The 21,353-nt window shown below is 40.9% G+C and overlaps 1 protein-coding gene across 1 annotated transcript in view; it reads left to right on the top strand.

Annotated features, from left to right (window-relative positions):
- The window catches only part of LOC141080663 (amine oxidase [flavin-containing]-like), a 144,699-nt gene that overhangs the window by 93,116 nt on the left and 30,230 nt on the right, over nucleotides 1-21,353 (top strand). Inside the window, exons 7-8 of the mRNA XM_073566053.1 lie at nucleotides 3,782-3,931; nucleotides 8,324-8,483. Of these exons, the coding sequence (XP_073422154.1) occupies nucleotides 3,782-3,931; nucleotides 8,324-8,483 (310 nt within the window). The remainder of the gene's footprint in view (nucleotides 1-3,781; nucleotides 3,932-8,323; nucleotides 8,484-21,353) is intronic.

A 21,353-nucleotide genomic window follows, 5' to 3' on the forward strand; every position in this document is an offset into this window, starting at 1 on the left:
TACATCAAATGGCCGATTTCTCCAAAAAATATGACATAGTTTTCATGGGAGATTTCAACTATCCAGACATTTGTTGGGAATCTCTCTCAGGCAAAACTAACAGGTCAAGGAATTTCTTATCCTCTCTTGCTGACAACTTTATCTTCCAAAAGGTAGGGGAGAAAACAAGGGGAACTGCTACCTTGGATCTAATCCTTTTAAACAGGGAGGAAATGGTTAAGGAGGTAAAAGTGGCTGGGACCCTAGGAGGTAGCGACCATGCTATTTTAGAATTTTGGATAACTAGAGGAGGAAGACCTGTGAAGACTCAGATGTCAAGGTTAGATTTCAGAAAGGCAGATTTTAAGGGATTCAAAAAGAGAATTGGAGGGATTCAATGGCTAGATATCCTTAAGGACAAAAATGTCCAGGAAGGATGGGAAATCTTGAAAAATGAAATTCTCAAAGCACAATTGTTAACAATTCCGAAAAGAGGGAAGAATAGGAAGCGTTTAAGGAAACCAGGATGGATGAACACAGAACTTAAGCACATGCTAAAAAGGAAGAAAGAAATGTTTATAAAATGGAAAGAGGGAGGCATATCTAAAGAAGAATATAAAGCTGTCTGCCGAACCTGCAGGGGCACGAATCAGATTACTATAGCTGACAATGAATTGAGGCATGCAAGAGACGTCAAAAGCAATAATAAAGGATTTTGGGGATATGTCAAAAGTAAAAGAAAAGTCAAAGATGCTATAGGATTTTTACAGGATGAAAATGATGAAATGGTAAGACAGGATGTTGAGAAGGCCGAACTTTTAAATTCCTATTTTGCATCTGATGTAACAACTATTCTTCACTGTTCTATTAAGAGAATAGAAGAATCCAGATATCTATAAACAGAAATATAGTGAGGAAACACTTAGCTAACCTAAATGAATTCAAGTCTCCAGGTCCAGATGAATTACACCACAGAGTACTGAAGGAGATAGCAGAAGAAATTTTTGAACTGCTCTCCATAATCTTTGAAAATTCGTGGAGAACAGGAGTAGTCCCAGAAGACTGGAGAAGAGCAAATGTTGTTCCTGTCTTCAAAAAGGGGAAGAAGGTGGACCCAGGCAACTATAGGCCAGTGAGTCTGACTTCTATACCAGGAAAGATCTAACGTAATTTCCTTCTATGACAGAATCACTGATTGGGTGGATCAGGGAAATGCTGTAGATATAGTGTATCTTGACTTCAGCAAAGCATTTGACACAGTATCTCACACAATCCTTATTGAAAAAATGACTAAGTATGGAATGGACAAGGCAACTGTTAGGTGGATTCATAACTGACTTAGTGATTGGACCCAAAGAGTGGTCGTAAATGGCTGCACATCCAGTTGGAAGAATGTCTCAAGTGGGGTACCACAGGACTCTGTCCTAGGCCCTGTATTGTTCAACATCTTTATCAATGACTTAGATGAAGGAATTGAGGGTAAACTGATTAAATTTGCTGATGACACAAAGCTAGGAGGGATAGCTAATACTAGAGCAGAGAGAGAGAAGATTCAAAAAGATATAAATAAACTGGAGCAGTGGGCAGCAACTAACAGAATGGTTTTTAACAGGGAAAAATGCAAAGTACTACATCTGGGCAATAAAATGAAAAAAGTATATACAGAATAGGAGGAATAGGGTTAAGCAACAGCACATGTGTAAAAGACTTGGGTATACTAATAGATCACAGACTGACTATGAGTCAACAGTGTGATGCAGCAGCAAAAAAGGCAAATGCAATTCTAGGATGTGTTAACAGAAGCATACAGTCTAGATCACGTGAAGTCATTATTGCCCTCTTCTCCTCTCTGGTCAGACCTCATCTGGAATACTGTGTCCAGTTTTGGGCCCCACATTTTAAAAAAGACATCAACAAACTAGAGAAAGTTCATAAAAGAGCGACCAGAATGGTGACCGGTCTGCAAACCCTGTCTTATGAGGAAAGGTTGCAGGATTTGGGAATGTTTAGCTTGCAAAAGAGAAGACTGAGAGGAGACTTAATAACTGTCTACAAATATCTCAAGGGCTGTCACATTGCAGAAGGATCATCTTTATTCTCATTTGCACAAAGAAAGACTAGAAGCAATGGAATGAAACTGAATGGGAGGAGACACAGATTAGATATTAGAAAAAGCTTTTTGACAGAGTGATCAATGAGTGGAACAGGCTGCAACAAGAGGTGGTGAGTTCTCCTTCAATAGAAGTCTTCAAACAGAGGCTGGACAGACATCTGTCTGGGATGATTTAGCGAATCCTGCTTTGAGCAGGGGGTTGGATCAGATGGCCCAGGAGGTCCCTTCCAACTCTACGATTCTATTATTCAGTAAAGGAAGCAGATGGCTGGCCGTGAGGATAAAGCTTCTACAGCAGTAAGGGGCCCCATGCAGAGAGTTGTACAGTCGGGCACCAGCTTGAAAGGACCATCCCAAGGATGGATCCGGTGTCCACGACTGGGGCGGAAGCAGCTGAGATGACGTTCCTAGTACCTTTCCCTGGAACAGGACGAGAGGCTGACAGGAAGCTGGTGACACTGAAGGCACAGATGGGACATAAGCTGTCCAGAGATACAGCAGGGATTGCCGAGAGAAGGGAGAAAGTGCTGATAGAGAGGATAGAGGCTGCCCTGATGGCAGGGAAAGATAAGATGTTTCTGTGTTTAACCTGTGCTGTCAGTGTGATGAATGCCCTATTGACTAATAAAGTTGAACTGTTGGAAAAGAACTGTGACTCTGAGATATTTTGCGGAGCTCGGAAATGGTGGGCCAGAATGACAGAACCTGAGAGGATCCTGGCTGTGAAAGTAAGTGTATTGCTGCGCACGTTGCGCATGCAGAAGAAGGGACACTGTATTCTATATTTGGGGCGCCAGGGTGTGGGAACAGTACAGCCCGTTGCCTCGACTACCACCCTGGCTGCCTTACAGAAGCACTGGCATCCTATATACAGATTATCTTTTTCATGTAATTCATTTATATAGCAGTATTCAGATTTTTGCTGTATATTATATCATGTTTTGACCTTTTTACTACTCAGGACATAAAAGTTTTCATCTAAAATAGCAATTAATATTGATTCAGTCCGCATCCCTCTATTTTTACATTCTTGCACCTTTCTTAATTTTAATTTTCTTTCAATGTTATTAATAAAATAAATTTAATTTTTAAGCTACTTTTGTTCTGATTTAGCCACTCGTTCCCCCTATGGTTAAATCCGCACCTAGGGTATTAGATTATTTAATAAATTGTTGGGAGTGTGAACCTATTGCTATAGGAGTAACACATTTATAAGGAATTTATTTAGATGAATACTCATGCTACTATGAGCAGTCTGCATGTGATAACTTGCTGTCATGGCCTGCAGCATCTCTGGACTTGTTCCACATTGAGCATATCTTTGACATTATTGGTTAACACTGGTAAAGGGAACTGCCAGCAGCAGATTTTGATCATTTGCTAGCCCTAGTGCATTCGGCGTGGCAGAACGTTCCTCAGTCAGCCATTAATAACCTCACTAATAGCATGCAAAGGCATGTATTTCTGGTGTAGCGCTCATACTTGACACTGAAAATATTGAGATGTTTTGACTTGATTATTTTCTCTTTATTTTTTCATCATTTGTATATTATTTATTTATCTATTAATCCTGTGATTCTCATAATTTTACAACTTGGTGTTGCAATTTCAATGCTAAGCAGTATATACCATAGAATATTTATTGAATGCAAAATGTAATTATGTTTCAAAATTTGCCTTTGCTTTTAGGAAAGAAAGTTTGTAGGAGGATCTGGGCAGATAAGTGAAAAGATAATGGCACGTCTCCAGGATCGAGTGAAGTTAGAGAGACCAGTGATTAGGCTTGATCAGTCTGGCGAAGTTGTCATTGTGGAGACATTAAATCATGAAGTCTATCAGGTAAATGCAATAAACTATTTAAGAAAATATTTTCACTTTTGAACATGTTATCTATATTTTGAATTCATATATTTGAATTCCATTCTAAACAGAAATTTACATTTCATCATATGTTTTATAAAAAAATTTGAAACTATGTACAGAATTATAGACTTTATATTGAGCCTGTACACCGCACTGTGCCCATGCTCAGACAATGTGCACCATACTGAGTTCTTTTTGCGTGACTGTCAGGGATCTCAAAAGCACCACTCTTCAGGACATGCGCATCAAATACTGGTTGCAGATGTGTAAGGCAATCTGCACTATACCCAGAAAATGCTGGATGTGTTATACAGCCAGCTTTTTCCTGTAACAGTATAATTGAAGTAAAGCTCCAGTCACTCCTGTTAAGCACTTTAAATGTCTCTGTTATTCTCAAAGCATTTAAACTGGTTTTCCCACAAAGTTAATTTTAATCAACATTTTAATCCATAGATCTTTGAATAATAATAATTTCCACAATTGGATGTGATTTAAAAAAAATGTTCCTGTGCTTAGATAATCTTATAAATGCACCCCTACTGTGTACTGTGTAATGGCTGTGTCTCACCGTACAGAGACATGGTCTGGTCATACCACAGCTCCTGGGCAGGGGAGGATGCAAAACAGAGGATACAGCCAGGACCGCATTTGATCAAAAATGATTTTTTTCAGGTACACCACTGCTTAAAAATAGGAAGTGAACTGTTTTGCCTCACAAAAAGAATCATATGTAATCCCATACTGTCCTGTCTGTATACTCTTTTGGTTCCACCCCATCCAGGAGACTTAGTACGTTTAGACCATGTTCCTGAACAGTCTGACTCAGCCATTATAGAGTACATAGCAGGGCACAACACATTTATAACTTTTTTAATTCCAAGATCTGTTAATTAAAGAGTCCTCTGTGGGACAACCCCATTAACTCTTGCCATTCTGGGTTTTGCAAATACATTGGTCTCATGTAAGGCAATCAATCACTTGATGGTGATGGTTTGTCATGGTAGCTGGAGGTTTGCTGGAGGCCCCCATTGCTGCCATGCCTCTAATCTTGTGAAGCTCAGCCACAGGGTGGGATACATAGGAGCCTGTGATTTTAGCCTTCTAGAATAAGCAATTCAATGATCAAAGGTTCAAATTCCTGCAGTCTGCAGCATAGCTCTGAAGTGTACTCTTGTCCAGTTTGACTAGTAAACTTAAAGAATAAAATGGTGGCGCATGCAACCTGCCTAGGAAACCGCAGCAGAAAACAGGGGTCTAAACCAACAAGACCTATTTAGATATGGTCAAACAAAATAAATAAATTGTTTTGCGCTGATTTCCTAGTTAGTACAAATTGTAGGTTTCCTCGTATACTATAAAATATAAATTCATACAGTGCGATTTAACAGTATAAGGTCGGTTACCTTATTGTAACATTGTATAGGTAAGTATCCTGCAGAGTCACACTGATCCTCTCGCTTAAATGGACAAATAAATCATTGTATGAATGTATCACTCTATATAATGCCAACACAAATATACTGAGAAAAATTGTGAAAAACATTGGCATATTTTGAGGGATGATAAAATTATTGGTGAAAAAATGCCCAACAAACCCTGATTTATATTTAAGAAAGCAAATAATCTGGGTCTTCTGGTTGCTCCATCCATTAAAGATCCACCTTTATTGAAATCAGCTGCCCTTTTGAATGATAATTTAAAAGGTTTTTTCCCTGCAGAAAATGTAAGGTATGTAAAACCTTAAAATTAAAGAAAAAAACTGTAATAAAGAAAGGAGACAAAGATTACCCAATTACGGACTTTATTACATGCACATCGAAGGGTGTAATATATTCTATTAAATGTCCGTGTAATAAATGATATGTAGAGAGGACAAAAAGACCTTTATATGTACGAATAAATGAACATCTGCAAAATATAAGAAAGAAATTTGATGATCACCCCCTTTCGAAGCATTTCATTAAAGTACACGGGGGTTCAATGAAAGATATAGATGTAACAGAAATCGAAATAGTTAAACAACATTGGAGGAATGAGGACTATATCAAAAAAATGTCTAAAGCTGAAAGCAAGGGGATCTTGGAACTTGACACATTAAAACCCCGGGGACTCAATAATGAAATTGAATTGTTTGCTTTCCAATAAAATATGGAGGCTATAAAAAGGCTATTCTATGAGACTAGAACCATCCCTGATGAAGGAAAATGTTAATTTTCCGAAACGCATAGGAAATGGTTCTTGTCAGTCCTCGTTATGAACAAGTGCACATTGGATAGTCACGTGACTGAAGATTCCGGACAAAATCCACAGGTCCTGTTGGCGGTACACGCGTTCTCTCTGGTACCACAGGACCCCGTCTTTCCAGCGCTGTCACTGGCCGGGGCAGCACTGTAAAAGGACTGATACTTTGACCAAACAGTCTGCAATAATTCTCCCTATTTAAACCAAACTTTCTTGGAATTTACCGCAAGAATTTGACATTAGCAGTTACCATGTGGGACCTTCGCTGCAAGCGTCAGAAAAAGGTAACGGAACTTCACATTGACTAGAGTAACGTTTCATGACTGCATCAGTTCATTCATACAATGATTTATTTGTCCATTTAAGCGAGAGGATCAGTGTGACTCTGCAGGATACTCACCTATACAGCGTTACAATAAGGTAACCGACCTTATACTGTTAAATCGCACTGTATGAATTTATATTTTATAGTATACGTGGAAACCTACAATTTGTACTAACTATGAAATCAGCGCAAAACAATTTATTTATTTTGTCTAGTTTGACTAGTAAAATGGGTGTGCAAAAGCAGACATGCACATTTAAATGCCTAAAAAATTTTTTTATTTTTTTTTTAACAAAATTCAACCATTTTCCCTTAAATAATATAATAAAAAATTAGAGCTAAAAAGCTAGCACCTATAACACGGCGACATGTTGGTATGGCACATATGGAAGTAAAATTTAACTGGTAAAAGGAATGTCCGAAGAAAAATTGTTTGTGACATGCACACTTTCTGAAGTAGATAGTTGCAAGTTCAGTAAATGTATGAAATTTGGGGAATTCTCTTGTTTATTAAAAAAAACAATTATACAACCCTTCACAAAAATAAATGTACAAGAAATGAAAAACTCTGTACAGTCACTTGAGACAAGCAAGCACATTGTCTCAGACAGATTATGGTTTCAGATTTTTTTTCATTTATAAAATATTGTGATGCCTTACTGCTGCTTTCTAGTTCATTATGAATTAAGAAAAAAATGTGTAATTGTAGTTAAAAGCAGGACAGATGCCTGCTACGTCATATCACTGATCAATCACACTGAGTCTGATATTGATGTTACTGCACCTTTGCTGTGTCTCTTTCCCCCTCTCAATTGAATATCTTTATTATTTATAGACTACTACACATATTGTATTTTGCAGCAATTATGCTAAATATTATTGGATTATTTGTCCAATGTTTTAAAACATTTTCTATTGCTGAGCTGTGAGATCTGACATTCCCTCACTATCATATATCACCTTTAAATGGCTGCTGAATTTCCTGCCTTAGCTTTTATACAAGCTATCATAGTCCCTCCTAATTAGCTTTGCTATGCAATGTGATGTGATCACTTCAAGCATTTTGCAAGAAGCCTGTGTTGTTGCACCTGACGTTATTTCAGCCTTCTGAGGCTAATACAATCTTTTGTAATGTGTAAAAAATTGTAGCACAGTTTTTTTTAGTGATTTGCACAAATCAAACTCACAAATTATTTTACTTTGGTTGGACTTGTGAATTTTATGAAATTTGACATAAATTCAAATAGCATCAAATCAATTTGACCAACTCTAACACTGACCTGACAAATCATGCTGTCAGGTCAGTTTTATGACACAATGAAAAAACAGCACTCAAAAAACAATGGCAGAGTTGTAAATATTTTTGCCATTTCACAGCACTTCAAATTTTTCTCCATTTTCTAGTACATTATATGGTAAAATGAATGTTGTGAAAAAATCACAACTTGTCTGACAGAAAACAAGCCATAATATAGCTTGGAAGATAGAGGAGGAAAAAAACAATTGCACAGAAACAAAACTTGGCCACAGCGTGAAGGGGTTGACACAGCCTGCTTGAAAACATATTGCCAGATTTCCCCACAGATTATTGATGATTGCTGAGTTTGAGTCTTATGAGTGTGACATTATGTAACTTGCTTTTAAAGGTTCCTTATATGTAGTTTATCCAAAGCAGACAATGCCATTAAAAGTTCATAGACAAGACATCAGTAAAGTCAGGACCAGTTCCTTCTAATTGTTAAAATATGATCCTGTAAATATTAGAAATCATGAAAGCGCAAATTTTTTTTTTTCTCGTTCAGAGTAAATTTGTCATCAGTGCTATACCACCAGTACTGACCACAAAGATTCATTTTAATCCAGAGCTACCTCCAATAAGAAACCAGCTAATACATCGTCTTCCAATGGGATCTGTGATCAAGTGCATGGTCTATTATAAGGAAGCTTTTTGGAGGAAAAAGGGTAAGCATTCAATTCATTTTGCCTCTATGGATTCAACATATTCTTCAGCACTGCCCACAATTAGTGATGTCTCTCACTAACGGTGTTCTTGCTCCAGAGGGTTTTATAAACTAATAGAGCAAATTGTATAAGAAAACTAATGACCTGTCAGTAAAGTTACAGAAAGTCTTCCAAGACCATACATCAATATTGAACAAACCATATAATCGTAGTTAACTGGAGAACATTGATGCACCTAATTTCTTAATAAAAAATAAATTGTCTTGATTTATTATTAACCAGAAAATAATAGATGATGTAAATGTTAAAATAAAATAATACTAAAAGTAATCCTGCTTCACTATACCACAGTTACCAACAGCCCCCATATGTTCTCTTTTTCATTTCATTATGTTACATAATATACGTGATATAAATGCTTTGAGCAACTATATAAAAGTAGAGAAAAACCTATAATCAAAATGTAATACTGCACATTCAAATCAATTTCCTCTTATATAAATCCATATGAGACCACATCTCAATATAAAAATGATGGAAATAAAAAACCCATCATATTAGAGATAAAAGGTGAGCAGCTTGATAAGTAAACTTCAATGGCTGCGACGAGCATTGCTAGGGTCTTAAAAGAATAGGGGCAGAATAGTCTCCCCATAATTGCCACTACGGCATTTAAAATAAAGCTATATACATATAAAATTATATATATATATATATTGGGGGGGAAAAAGTATTTAGTCAGCCACCAACTGGGCAAGTTCTTCTACTTAAAAAGATGAGAGAGGCCTGTAATTGACATCATAGGTAGACCACAACTATGAGAGTCAAGATGAGAAAACAAATTCAGAAAATCACCTTGTCTGATTTGGCAAGATTTATTTTTCAAATTATGGTGGAAACTGGGGGGGCGTGGTCTGAGCTGGCGACGGTGTAACACGCACGGCTCAGGATCTCTGAGGAGGCATCTCCTAATGCGACAAATAAAGCAAAAGAAAATCGCTCTCTTCGATAACCCACGGAAGGATTATTTTATCGTTACTCAGAGGTACATTCTGATACCCCTTGTCTGAGCTTTGGATATTAAAAAAGACATTTTTGAAACCCGAGGCCTTTTCCCGCCATTTTAAGGTGCAAGGTGACACCTTTTTGAACTGTGAGTGAAAAAATCCTTTCCCTGCTCCCTCCATTACCCACCGGCTGTCCTTGTCCTCAGAAAAAGTATCTCTATGCTTGTCTACCACATTTTAAAGATTTTTATTGTCTTTTGGAGATATATTTTTTACAAAAATCCTGTCATATACCAGCTGATTGGCGGAAGGATACAAAATAGTCCCCACCCTGTGCCTAATTTGACAGGATTTCTCTCGTTGCATAATTAAAAGACATTGACTTTTTTTGGAATCTCCTCTTGTTTTAGACCCTTTGGAAGTCCCAGGGTGTCCTAATTTAGCTATAGTCCCCTGCTTTGTGCGAGGCTGCGGGAGCTATAACGGCTGCAGAGGGATCTCTTTCATCTCAACGTCCTATCTCAAGTACGCCATTTTCCTGTCATAACAGATCTGTGAGGCGGAAGGACACAAAATAGTCAGTGATTTGTGCCTATTTCTATGTTACCTCCGCTCCCCACCGCTCCTGTGCGGCTCCACTGGGGTGATCTGCCTTTCTTCAGTGGTGCCATGTATCAGCTGCCGGCTCCCCTGTTGCATATTTTATGAACGGGGACTGACGTCACTGAGCCCTGTGTGAAGACTAGCCGCCTGTCACGGCTGCATTTAAAGTCACAGGGAGCGCGTCTATATCGGCGCGCAGTTAATAAAGGATTTTACTGTATGCATCATACAATATTAAAAGTACCATCTGATTCTGTGGTGTATCTCATTCCTAACGGTCCCTTTTATAAAAAGGCATAGGAAGACACAAGAATTTTCTATATTTTTAACTTTTATTCAGTATAAACATCACCAATAATATCAATTCTCTCTAATATAATCCTGCAAGGCAGGATTCAAAAAAGGGCACAAGATGAGTCACAAGGCTACTCCAGTGTCCAAATCAACGAAAGTGTCTAATACGACTCCTCATAAAGCACAAAAATTTCAGGATTCTTACAATCCTCACTTTAAAGATCAAGTGGATATCGATAACCCATTTAAGGCCAGATCTCCTCATAAAGAGGTCATGGATACATCTCTCTCATCAAAAAGGAAAAATCCTGGTAAAACTTCTGAAAAATTCACATCGCCAGCCGACGCTTCAAGTCCTGAGTCTGGAGATAATTCACCAAACTTTTCGCTGGAAAGGTCAAAATTTAAGATGAATAACACCAATCCTTCTCCTTCCCAAAATCAGGATGTTATATCCATACACTCTTACATGGATACTCTCGCCCAGAAAATCACGTCCAGTATTTCTCAATCATTTGAAATCCAAAATAAAATTTTACAGTCCACCTTGGATAAATTTAGCAGCAGGTTAGACAACCACGAAAAATGGCTAACTGTAGTGGAAGAACACACTGATGATTTATCAAAAGACACCCATGACCTCGAATCTGAATTTCACAGACTTAAAATTAAAGTTGCGGACATAGAAGACAGGAACAGACGAAACAACTGAAAATAAGAGGAATACAAGAATCTATCTCACCGGATAAACTAGAATACTTCATCAAGACAACTTTCAAAAAATTACTACCGACACTTACAGATCAAGATCCCATCATAGATAGGATCCACAGACTTCCCAAACCACGGAATATCTATAAAGATCTACCTAGAGATACCATCTTAAGGATACACTTCTTCAAGATTAAGGAAAAAATTCAACAATCGGTTAAAGATCTAGGAGGTCTTCCAGAACCCTATGCTCACCTTCAGCTATTTATGGATCTTAAAAAGGAAACGATTGAAGGAAGAAAGTCTATTAAGCCAGTTACTTCCACCTTGAGGGAAAATACTATCCCCTATAAAAGGGGCTTCCCACTTAAACTTTTGATAATCTACAAAGGAAAGACGACCGTCCTATTCTCACCTAAAGAAGGAAGAGATTTCCTGTCCTACTACAGGATACCTGACCGCCATAGAATCTCCAACTCTCAAGACCCTGGGCCCTCGTCAGAGAAGGGATGATCCAACGGAGAGACCTCGCCAATATATTTACTCACCTTGTTTTAAGGCCTCTCTACACTTCTTGATTATTTGGTCAATGTATTGTACTGTACTGCTTATTATTCTTCTTTCCACAGGTTTTCTCACTTCTCTACTACTTTATGGACTCATATATCACATGAGATTATTTTCCTTCTGGGAATAGTGTTATGCCAAGGGATGCCTCCAATGGGATCCATACATAAACTTTCCCCACTAAGGACTTAGAGCCTTCCGGATCGGCTCCTCCTGAAGGACAATTTTGTTCTTATTGTTTTTGTGTCTCTTTTGTTTTTGGTTTCAAATAGGTATATAGCTTGAGGTTTTTGGACAACTAAGTTCTACAAAGGTCGGTGCACTCTGGTTTCTGCATTTCCTCTACCCCACTTCATACGAACCCAGCCATTCTTGTAACATGAAATAAAATTCGTATCTTACAATGTCAGGGGGCTAAATAGCCCTTGGAAGAGATTTTCCATTGGTAGGGAGATTAAAGGGATGCATCCTGAGGTTGTATGCCTTCAAAAAACCAAGTTAAAAAAGGCAACCACCCTTCTATAAATCTCAAAAACTTCCCATTTGTATTTGAATCTTGCGGCCCACGAAAGAAAGCTGGGGTTTTAACCCTGATTAGTAACTCAATTTCCTTTGAATTGCTTTCTGAAGTAAAAGACGAAAAAGGACATTATCATAATCTCCTGTGCAAATTGAATGGCCAAACCTTCACAATAGTTAATACTTATGTTCCCACCATCAGACTTCCTGAATAAGCTAATGAAAAAATTAGAAATTAGACACCTTACGATCAGGAACCCTACTTTTGTTAGGGGACTTTAATATGGTGCCAGATGGTGTACTAGACTCCACCTCTCCCAGCAGACAAAAAAACGCAATCCTTGAACAGCTGGATTTATAATCACGAGCTATTCGACTCATTCCACTGTTTGAACACCACATCTAGAGAATTTACTTATTTTTCTGATGGCTATCAGTCAGCATCTAGAATAGATCTGATACTCACAGATGTCTTCTCCTTGTCAAGGTTCTCCTCCAGCTCCATCTATTTCAGATCATTCCCCGGTAACTGCAGAACTGATAATAGGGTCCCCAATTCATCCCCAATTCATGTGGAAATTCAACTACTCTCTGCTTCACCCACCATCAAATCTGAAATCAGCTCGGCCTTACAAAATTATTTTTGTGAAAATGAATCAAACCTCCTCAATCCGTTTACCTATTGGAGTGCTCACAAGGCGGTGTTGAGGGGAGTCTTGATTCAAATTTCCTCCAGACAAAAAAAAATTAATAGGGATAAAATCCTTACCCTACAACAGTCTATTAAATCTAAAGAAGAGGAACTATGTCGATCCTCTGTTTCCTCTAACAAACAAGCTGTATTATCAGAACTTACTGATCTCGGGTTGCAGTTAAGGAAAATCATATTCAATTTTTACGACTCAGCTATTAGATCAGCAAAATGCAAACATTACTTATCTATAAATCGCCCTTCAAAATACATGTCAAACAGAATTAAGAATATACGGAAACGGAATAGAATTGACAGTATAACTTCCTCTAATGGTACTTCCCTGGTCCACCCTAAAGATATTGTAGGAGCTTTTGCCGATTATTACAAAAATCTGTACAATATTAACCATGACAACCGCAATATGCAGCCATCTACCTAAGAGATTGGATCATTTCTTTCCAGCATGAACCTTCCAAAGCTTAACCCTGAAGACTTATCATTTTTGTCTTCTCCCTTCAATGAACAAGAAGTCCTAGATACCATAAACAAACTTAAAACATTCAAATCACCCGGCCCAGACGGGTTTAGTAATGATTATTTCAAGTCTTTTAGTAATATATTAACCCCCCACCTTGTCAAAGTATTTAACTCAGCTTTCCAAACAGGTCGATTTCCTAAAGAGATGCTGGAAGCGACAATTATCGTAATTTCAAAACCAAATTCTGACACTATCCAAATTTTTAATTATAGACCTATATCCCTCATCAATACAGAAGTAAAAATTTATGCAAAGATCCTGGCCAATAGACTAAATCAATTCCTCCCGAGTTTAATTTCCAATGATCAGATAGGCTTCATCAAAGGAAGACAATCTATAGATGGTACGAGAAGACTCATTAACATAATTAAGCTTATTTCCTCAAACAAACTCAGGGCCATTGTTAACTCTCTTTATGCTGAGAAAGCGTTCGACCACCTTAATTGGTCATATCTCGAAGCAACTCTCAAAAAATTTGGAATGGCTTCTCAGATCACGAGAGGTATTATGGCTTTGTACTCCGGCCCTGGTGCGAGGGTTTATTCCAACAATCATCTTTCCTCTACGTTTAATATAGCTAATGGGACTAGACAGGGTTGCCCATTGTTACCATTGCTTTTTGCATTAGCTATTGAACCTCTGGCCCAACTAATCAGGAATAGCACAAGGATCTCAGAAATCAAAACTTTGCACAGAGATTTTAAAATAGCATTGTATGCAGACGATATTATTCTTACCCTCACAGATCCAAGCAACTCTATCTCTGCTTTACAAACCTTAATCCAGACTTTTGCTAAAATCTCTTATTTTAAAATAAACTACTCAAAATCCAAAATACTTGGCTTTAACCTAGGATCAGACCAAGAGGAAATTGAGGGCCTCTCACCTTGGGGGTGGGCCACTGATGGGCTGACATTGCTTGGCCTAAAATTCGTCAAAAACGTAAACTCGCTAATAAAAATAAACTTAGAGCTGCTTACTTAAAAGCTTTTTAATGAATTCCGTACATCTAGAGATGATGGGCTTTCTTGGTGGGGAAAGAATCATGATGGTCAAGTCGTATATTTTCCCAAAAATCCTATACCTACTTTGCTCACTGCCTTTAAAAATACTCACTTCCTCTCTCACAAACCTTCAAGCCTCATTAAACTCCTTTATATGGAATAACAAAAGACCCAGAATAGCAAAAAATATTCTATACAACCATAAGTCTTATGGTGGAGCTGGTTCCCCAAATATTACGGTCTAATACATTGCAAATTTAGTCAAACAAAGTTCATACTGGTGGCCTCATGATATGACACCAGCTTGGCATGAACTAGAACTGTTCTTTAACAATTATAAACCTCTTCACCTACTAATTCTGAACCAACTCCTTCATAAAAAATTAATTACATATTCTCATCAGATTTTTCAAGCTATTTCTGAAGCTTGGAAAAAATTTCTGCTCCAAAAAGAGGCTCTAACAAAGTAGTCACAATATAAAATTTGGCTCTATCAGTTATCTTTCAAGCGTCTAATCAGACCATTGACCCCATTTGGTCTGAACTTGGACTAAATTGGTATAAATTAAAGATTTATACGATGGTGTTTCTTGTATACCTTACAATAAACTCAAGGAAAGATTTCAATCTACTACCTCTGCTTTCTTACAATATGTTATCCTCAAAGACATAATCCATGAGTTCCTTACTATCTACCCGAGAATCTCTGAACCAGCAGTTAACCTTATTTGTAATATAGATCATAATATTATTTGGAGTTTTGAATACACGTACAAATGGTGTAACAATAGCTTTGAAGCGGTAAAGACTCAAAATATTGTCAAATGGGAAACCGAATTGCAGACGACAATTGACCCTTCTGACCTTGAACAGGCATGTACCCTCTCGTATGCCTCTTCCATTTCCTTATCACTACAAGAGACCCACTTCAAGCTTTTAACGAGATGGTATTATACCCCCGTTAGACTTCATAGAATCAACCCTGACAATTCTCCGCTCTGTTGGAGGGGTTGTGGAAGGCCAGGAAATATCTTGCATATATTTTGGAAATGTCCCAAAATTGTTCCCTTTTGGAGAAAGATTTCTAACCTTATCGATTTTATCCTAGGAACACGACTTATTTTGTCTCCTCGTCTGGCCCTTCTTTCTCTGGACGCAGACAAAATTGATATTTCTAACAGGCTATTGATTATGCACATTTTACTAGTCTCCAAACATAGTATTGCCTTTCTTTGGAAAAACCCAAAACCCCCACAAATTAATGAAATTATAGACAAACTTAGCCTTCATCATTCTTTTGAATTGAAATTTGCGAATGTGCATGATCAATTTGCTAAATACTCTAGGAAATGGTCTAGATGGCTGGAGTTGTTCTCTTAAGTCTTCACCCAGAGTGCACCTGCCTAAGGCCCCTTCTGATTGGGTCTTTGGAACATATATATTATATGCTTAAATACCTACCTTTGTAATTAGAGTTGAGCGACTTTTGGTTTTTTAGGATCGCGTTTCGTTTAGTGAAACCCGACTTTTCCAAAAGTCGGGTCGAGCAAGATCGTCCGATTATAGGGAAAAGTCGGGGTCGTCCCGAAACACGAAACCCAATGTAAGTCAATGGGGAATAAAAGTCGGCAGTGAGAGGAGGACAGGAAACACACCTACAGTGCCCATTTGAATGCCAAAAGCATCAATTCTTCTTACTTAAGCTTGTCAACCTTAATTAACTTCATAATACAAGTTATGCACTGAAAAATGGGGGTTATTTGGCTAAAGTTGTGGGGGGGGAGGGCTGGCTGCAGGTTTTCATGTGCCCTGGGCGAAAGAGCGCCCCTTTAACACATACCACAACTCATCATGCTCCGATACGGCAGATAAATAGCGGTATAGTACAATGAAAAATACCTCACTTTTTACATCTCATGACGAGGCCCATCTATTTCTCCATACAGAATCATTGGTCCCATATAATGTTTGAAACAGTATATGATGAGCTCCACATAATGCTACAGTATATGTTGGTCCCCATGGATGAAGCTCCACTGTCTTATGGGCCCAAATAATGCTCCAAACATAATGGGCCCCATTTCTAATGCTCTAGTGTATAATGGGCCCTGTAAATGCTGCTCCAGTGTCTGATGTCCACCTTTGGAATGTTCCAGTGTATGGTGGGCCCCATCTATCATTCTCCAGAGTATAGTGCTCCCCAAAAATTGCTGTCCCAACATTGAAAACAATCAAATAAGTCTCCTCGCTAGGGAATCCCTGTACTTGTCTGGACAGGTGCTGTAGCTTGCTTAACAGCTCGCCAGCCGTTCTCACGCCCAGTATGGATTGCACGTGATTGCACAAAGGTTAGAAAGGGTACCGTATCCCTGGATAACATGTATGGATAGCGTACACATTCAAAATATATGTCTATACAGCATGAGGCAGGCTCAGACGGTGTTAGGCCCAGTATGGATTGCACGTGATTGCACAAAGGTTAGAAAGGGTACCGTATCCCTGGATAACATGTATGGATAGCGTACACATTCAAACTATATGTCTATACAGCATGAGGCAGGCTCAGACGGTGTTAGGCCCAGTATGGATTGCACGTGATTGCACAAAGGTTAGAAAGGGTACCGTATCCCCGGATAACATGTATGGATAGCGTACACATTCAAAATATATGTCTCAGGAGGCAGGCTCAGACGGTGTCAGGCACAGTATGGATTTGACGGCCCAGATTACACAGCGGAGGAGCAGGGAGAGGTAAAGATTGCAAATGCTGGGGCCCTGCCCAAGCAAGGGGGGCCCACTCGTGGTCGTCGGTACTGGCACTGGGCCCCTCATAGTACAGCGGTGTGTCTGACGGCGGGTGTGCACCACCACCGTCAGAGACACTTGATTGCACTATGAGGGACCCTGTGCCAGTGCCCGCGCCCAAGAGTCGGCCTACCCACCTGTCCAGGGCAACGGCACTCGCACGGTGTCGTGCGGTAGGTGGTGACCCCGGCCATGGGGGGGAGGCAGCACAGTTAGGGAGTTTTAGAAAGTGGCATATGTTGATGTTGGACATTCAGCTGATGCAAAAGGCGAAATAGGTGAAGTACCAGGAAGAGGTGGACCAAAGCAAGCCATTTTTCTGTCACCCTATGTGTCATCAGGGGAAGGTGGGACAAAATCCTTGGAAACCCATGCGTGGTTCATTTTAATGAAGGTTAGATCATCCACATTTTGGGTTGACAGACGGGTCCTTTTTTCTGTCAGGATTGATCCAGCTGCACTGAAGACTCTTTCCGATAGCACACTTGCAGCTGGGCAAGCGAGCTCCTGTAAGGCATATTGGGCCAATTCAGGCCAGGTGTCCAGTTTAGCGGCCCAATAGTCAAAGGGGAATGACCTGTGTGGGAGAACATCGATATGGGAGGAAAAGTAGTTTGTAACCATAGTTGACAACTGCTGTCTCCTGTCACTTTCCATCGATGCAGTATTACCAGTTGTGTGAGCGGTATTTGAAAAATCAGTCCACAACATTGTCATGAAACCCCTGTCTCCAACGCCACTTCTGCTGTGTGCACCACGAACACCTCTGCCAAGCTGCCCCCGGCCCGTACGGCTCGTGTGAGAACCATCACCGCTGCTGTGTGCTGGGAATGCCTCAAGCAACCGATTTACCAGAGTTGCTTGTTTATTAGCCAATATTAGGTCAAGGTTCTCCTGTGGCATGATGTTTTGTAATTTTCCTTTATAGCGTGGATCCAGGATGCTGGCCAACCAGTAGTCGTCATCGTTCATCATTTTGGCAATGCGGGGGTCCCTTTTTAGGATCCGCAAGGCATAATCTGACATGTGGGCCAATGTTCCCGGTGTCAATGATGCACTGCGAGTGCTGGGTGGAGGAGCACTTTCTGGCAAATCCACATCCCTCCAGTCACGCACAAACCCTGTACCAGACCTTGCCACGCCAACATTTTCACTTGCCCCACGAGATGCATCCTCCTCCCCTAAGTAATCATCCCCATCATCCTCCTCCTCCTCCTCTTCTTCCTCCACCTCGTCCAGGAGAGGTCCCTGAGCAGACAATGGCTGAATGTCATCAAGGATTCCCTCCTCCTCATCAACATTGGCTGCAGACGCCTGCTCCTTAAGGTGCGTCAAAGTTTGCATGAGCAGACGCATAAGTGGGATGCTCATGCTTAGGATGGCGTCGTCTGCGCTTACCAGCCGTGTGCATTCCTCAAAACACTGAAGGACTTTACAAAGGTCTTTCAGCTTCGACCACTGCACGCCTGTCAACTCCATGTCTGCTCTCAAAGTGCCTGGCCGTGTATCCTCCCACAAATGCATTATGGCCTGCCTCTGCTCGCACAGCCGCTCCACCATGTGCAGGGTGGAGTTCCACCTTGTTGCAATGTCGATAATGAGGCGGTGGTTGGGAAGGTGGAGCAATCGCTGCAGCTTCTGCATACGAACGGAGTGTACAGGCCACCGGCAGATGTGCGCGCACAGTCTTCGCACCTTCTGGAGCAGGGCTGTTAACTCCGGATAATTTTTGAGGAAGCACTGCACCACCAGGTTCAAGGTGTGAGCCAAGCAAGGTATGTGGCTGAGTTTTGAAAGGGCTATGGCTGCCACAAAATTACGGCCGTTATCACTAACTACCTTGCCTGCCTCAAGATGTACACTGCCCAGCCATGACTCAGTTTGTCGCTTCAAGTACTCGGCCAGCACCTCGGCGGTGTGTCTGTCGCCCAAACACATCATCTGCAACACAGCCTGCTGACACTTTCCACTAGCTGCTCGATAGGGGGACACATCGTGTGCAACAGTGGCAGCTGCAGATGGAGTGCTCGTACGACTGCGCTCTGTGGACGAACTTTCGCTTCTGGAGGAGGAGGAGGAGGGTCGAACGCCTACAGCCAACTGTTTCCTATACCGTGGGCTAGGCAGCACTGTCCCACCACCGCTGTCCCCTGTGGACCCTGCATCCACCACATTAACCCAGTGTGCAGTGATGGACACGTAACGGCCCTGGCCATGCCGACTGGACCATGCATCAGTTGTGAGGTGCACCTTTCCGCTCACTGACTGCTTGAGTGCATGGACAATGCGGTCTTTCACATGGTGGTGGAGGGCTGGGATGGCTTTGCGAGAGAAGAAGTGGCGACTGGGTAGGTCATAGCGTGGTACTGCATAGGCCATTAGTTCGCGGAAAGCTGTGCTTTCCACCAACCGAAAGGGCATCATCTCAAACGAGATTAGTTTGGCAATGTGGGCGTTCAAACCCAGTGTACGCGGATGAGAGACTGAGTACTTTCTTGACCTACTCATAGTGTCTGGGAGGGTGAGCTGGACTTGAGAGCTGCATATGGTGGAAGTAGCGGTGGACAGGGCGGACTGAGAGAGGGTTGATGATGGTGATGGAGTTGGTGTTCTTTCTGATGGCCTAGAATCAGTCTTTCGTTGATATAACAGTGGGATTCCATGACTGCTGTGGTCTTGCAACGACACCTCAACATTTGCTGCTGTGCTAACCGGTGGGCTTACAGTGGGGGAAACAATGTAGCGTTGCTGACTACCTTCGTTGTGATCAGTTGCACATGTGGCACTTGAGGTTTGGTGTTGTGTCCACGCTTGCAAGTGCATGCTGGTTAAATGTCTAAGCATGCAACTGGTATTCAAATTTTTCAGATTTTTACCTCGGCTAAAGGTCTTTGCGCACTTCTTACAGATAACCTTGGCCTGATCATGAGGATTTTGTTCAAAAAAGTGCCACACTGCACTCTTCCTACTTTGGCAGACATTTTGCGGCCTAGCACGCTGTTATCTTTTGACCCTCTGGACAAGCTGTCCAGCAACTCTTTTGATGTTTGGAACCTGTCTTTGGAGTGCTACGGGCCTGCCAGATAACAGCTGTTGCGATGTCGATGTCTGCTGTGGATGCTCCTCATCTGAGCTATTGGAAGCAGCACCCTCTTCCCCCAATGGATGCCAATCTGGGTCAACAACTGGGTCATCCATCACCTCCTCTTCTATGTCATGTGCACCTTTCTCTGTGTCACCGTGTATGGTGGTATAGTGTGCGGGAAGGGGCACCTGAGTCTCATCAGGGTCAAAATCTGGCTCTCTACACTGCGAGGACAATGTAGTGCTCTGAGTGAATGTACCAGCAGAATCATCCATCAGCGGCTGTGCATCAGTGCACTCCATGTCAGATTCATCTTGGCCTGGGTATTTCACCATTTCACTTGATAATCCAGGCATGGTATGTGAAAACAACTCCATGGAGTAATCAGTAGTATGGCCTGCGTCATCCTTCAATCTTGGTTGGGGTGAAGGACACAAGGAAAGGTGTGGTTCATGACGACTCAGTGCTTTTACTTTTTACAACTGAAGAAGAGGAGGCGATAGAGCTGGAGGCTGAGTCAGCAATGTAAGACAAAACTTTTTCCTGATGCTCTGCCTTTAAAAGCGGTTTGCCAACTCCTAGAAAACTAAGCGTTCGAGGCCTTATGTAGCCAGACGATGACGCAGGGTCACCACCTCCTGCATTCGGTCCTATTTTGCTCTTGCCACTAGCATCAGATCCACCACCAACACCATCATTACCAGCTGCCAACCCCCGCCCAATTCCACGGCCTCTTCCACCAGCCTTCCTCATTTTTGGTAGAAATGTAGACAAAATCCAACAAACTATATAGTAATGTAAAACAAGGTACAAGGTGTCTATAGGACAGGGGAGATTTAGAATTTCTGCACACACTTGTGGACAGTGGACACTTTTGGATTGTGTGAGGCCCACTGATATCTGAGCGCTATGTGACACGCTCGATGGCACAGCTGCCTGTGTCCAAAGTGACGAGAGGATAATGGAGATTTTGAATCTCTGCGCACACTTTTGGACACTGGACACTTGTGGATTGTGTGAGGCCCACTGATATCTGAGCGCTA

This window comes from Dendrobates tinctorius, unplaced genomic scaffold (genome assembly GCF_039654945.1).
Source record: "Dendrobates tinctorius isolate UK_male_01 unplaced genomic scaffold, ASM3965494v1 ptg000016l, whole genome shotgun sequence".
Lineage (NCBI taxonomy): Eukaryota > Metazoa > Chordata > Amphibia > Anura > Dendrobatidae > Dendrobates > Dendrobates tinctorius.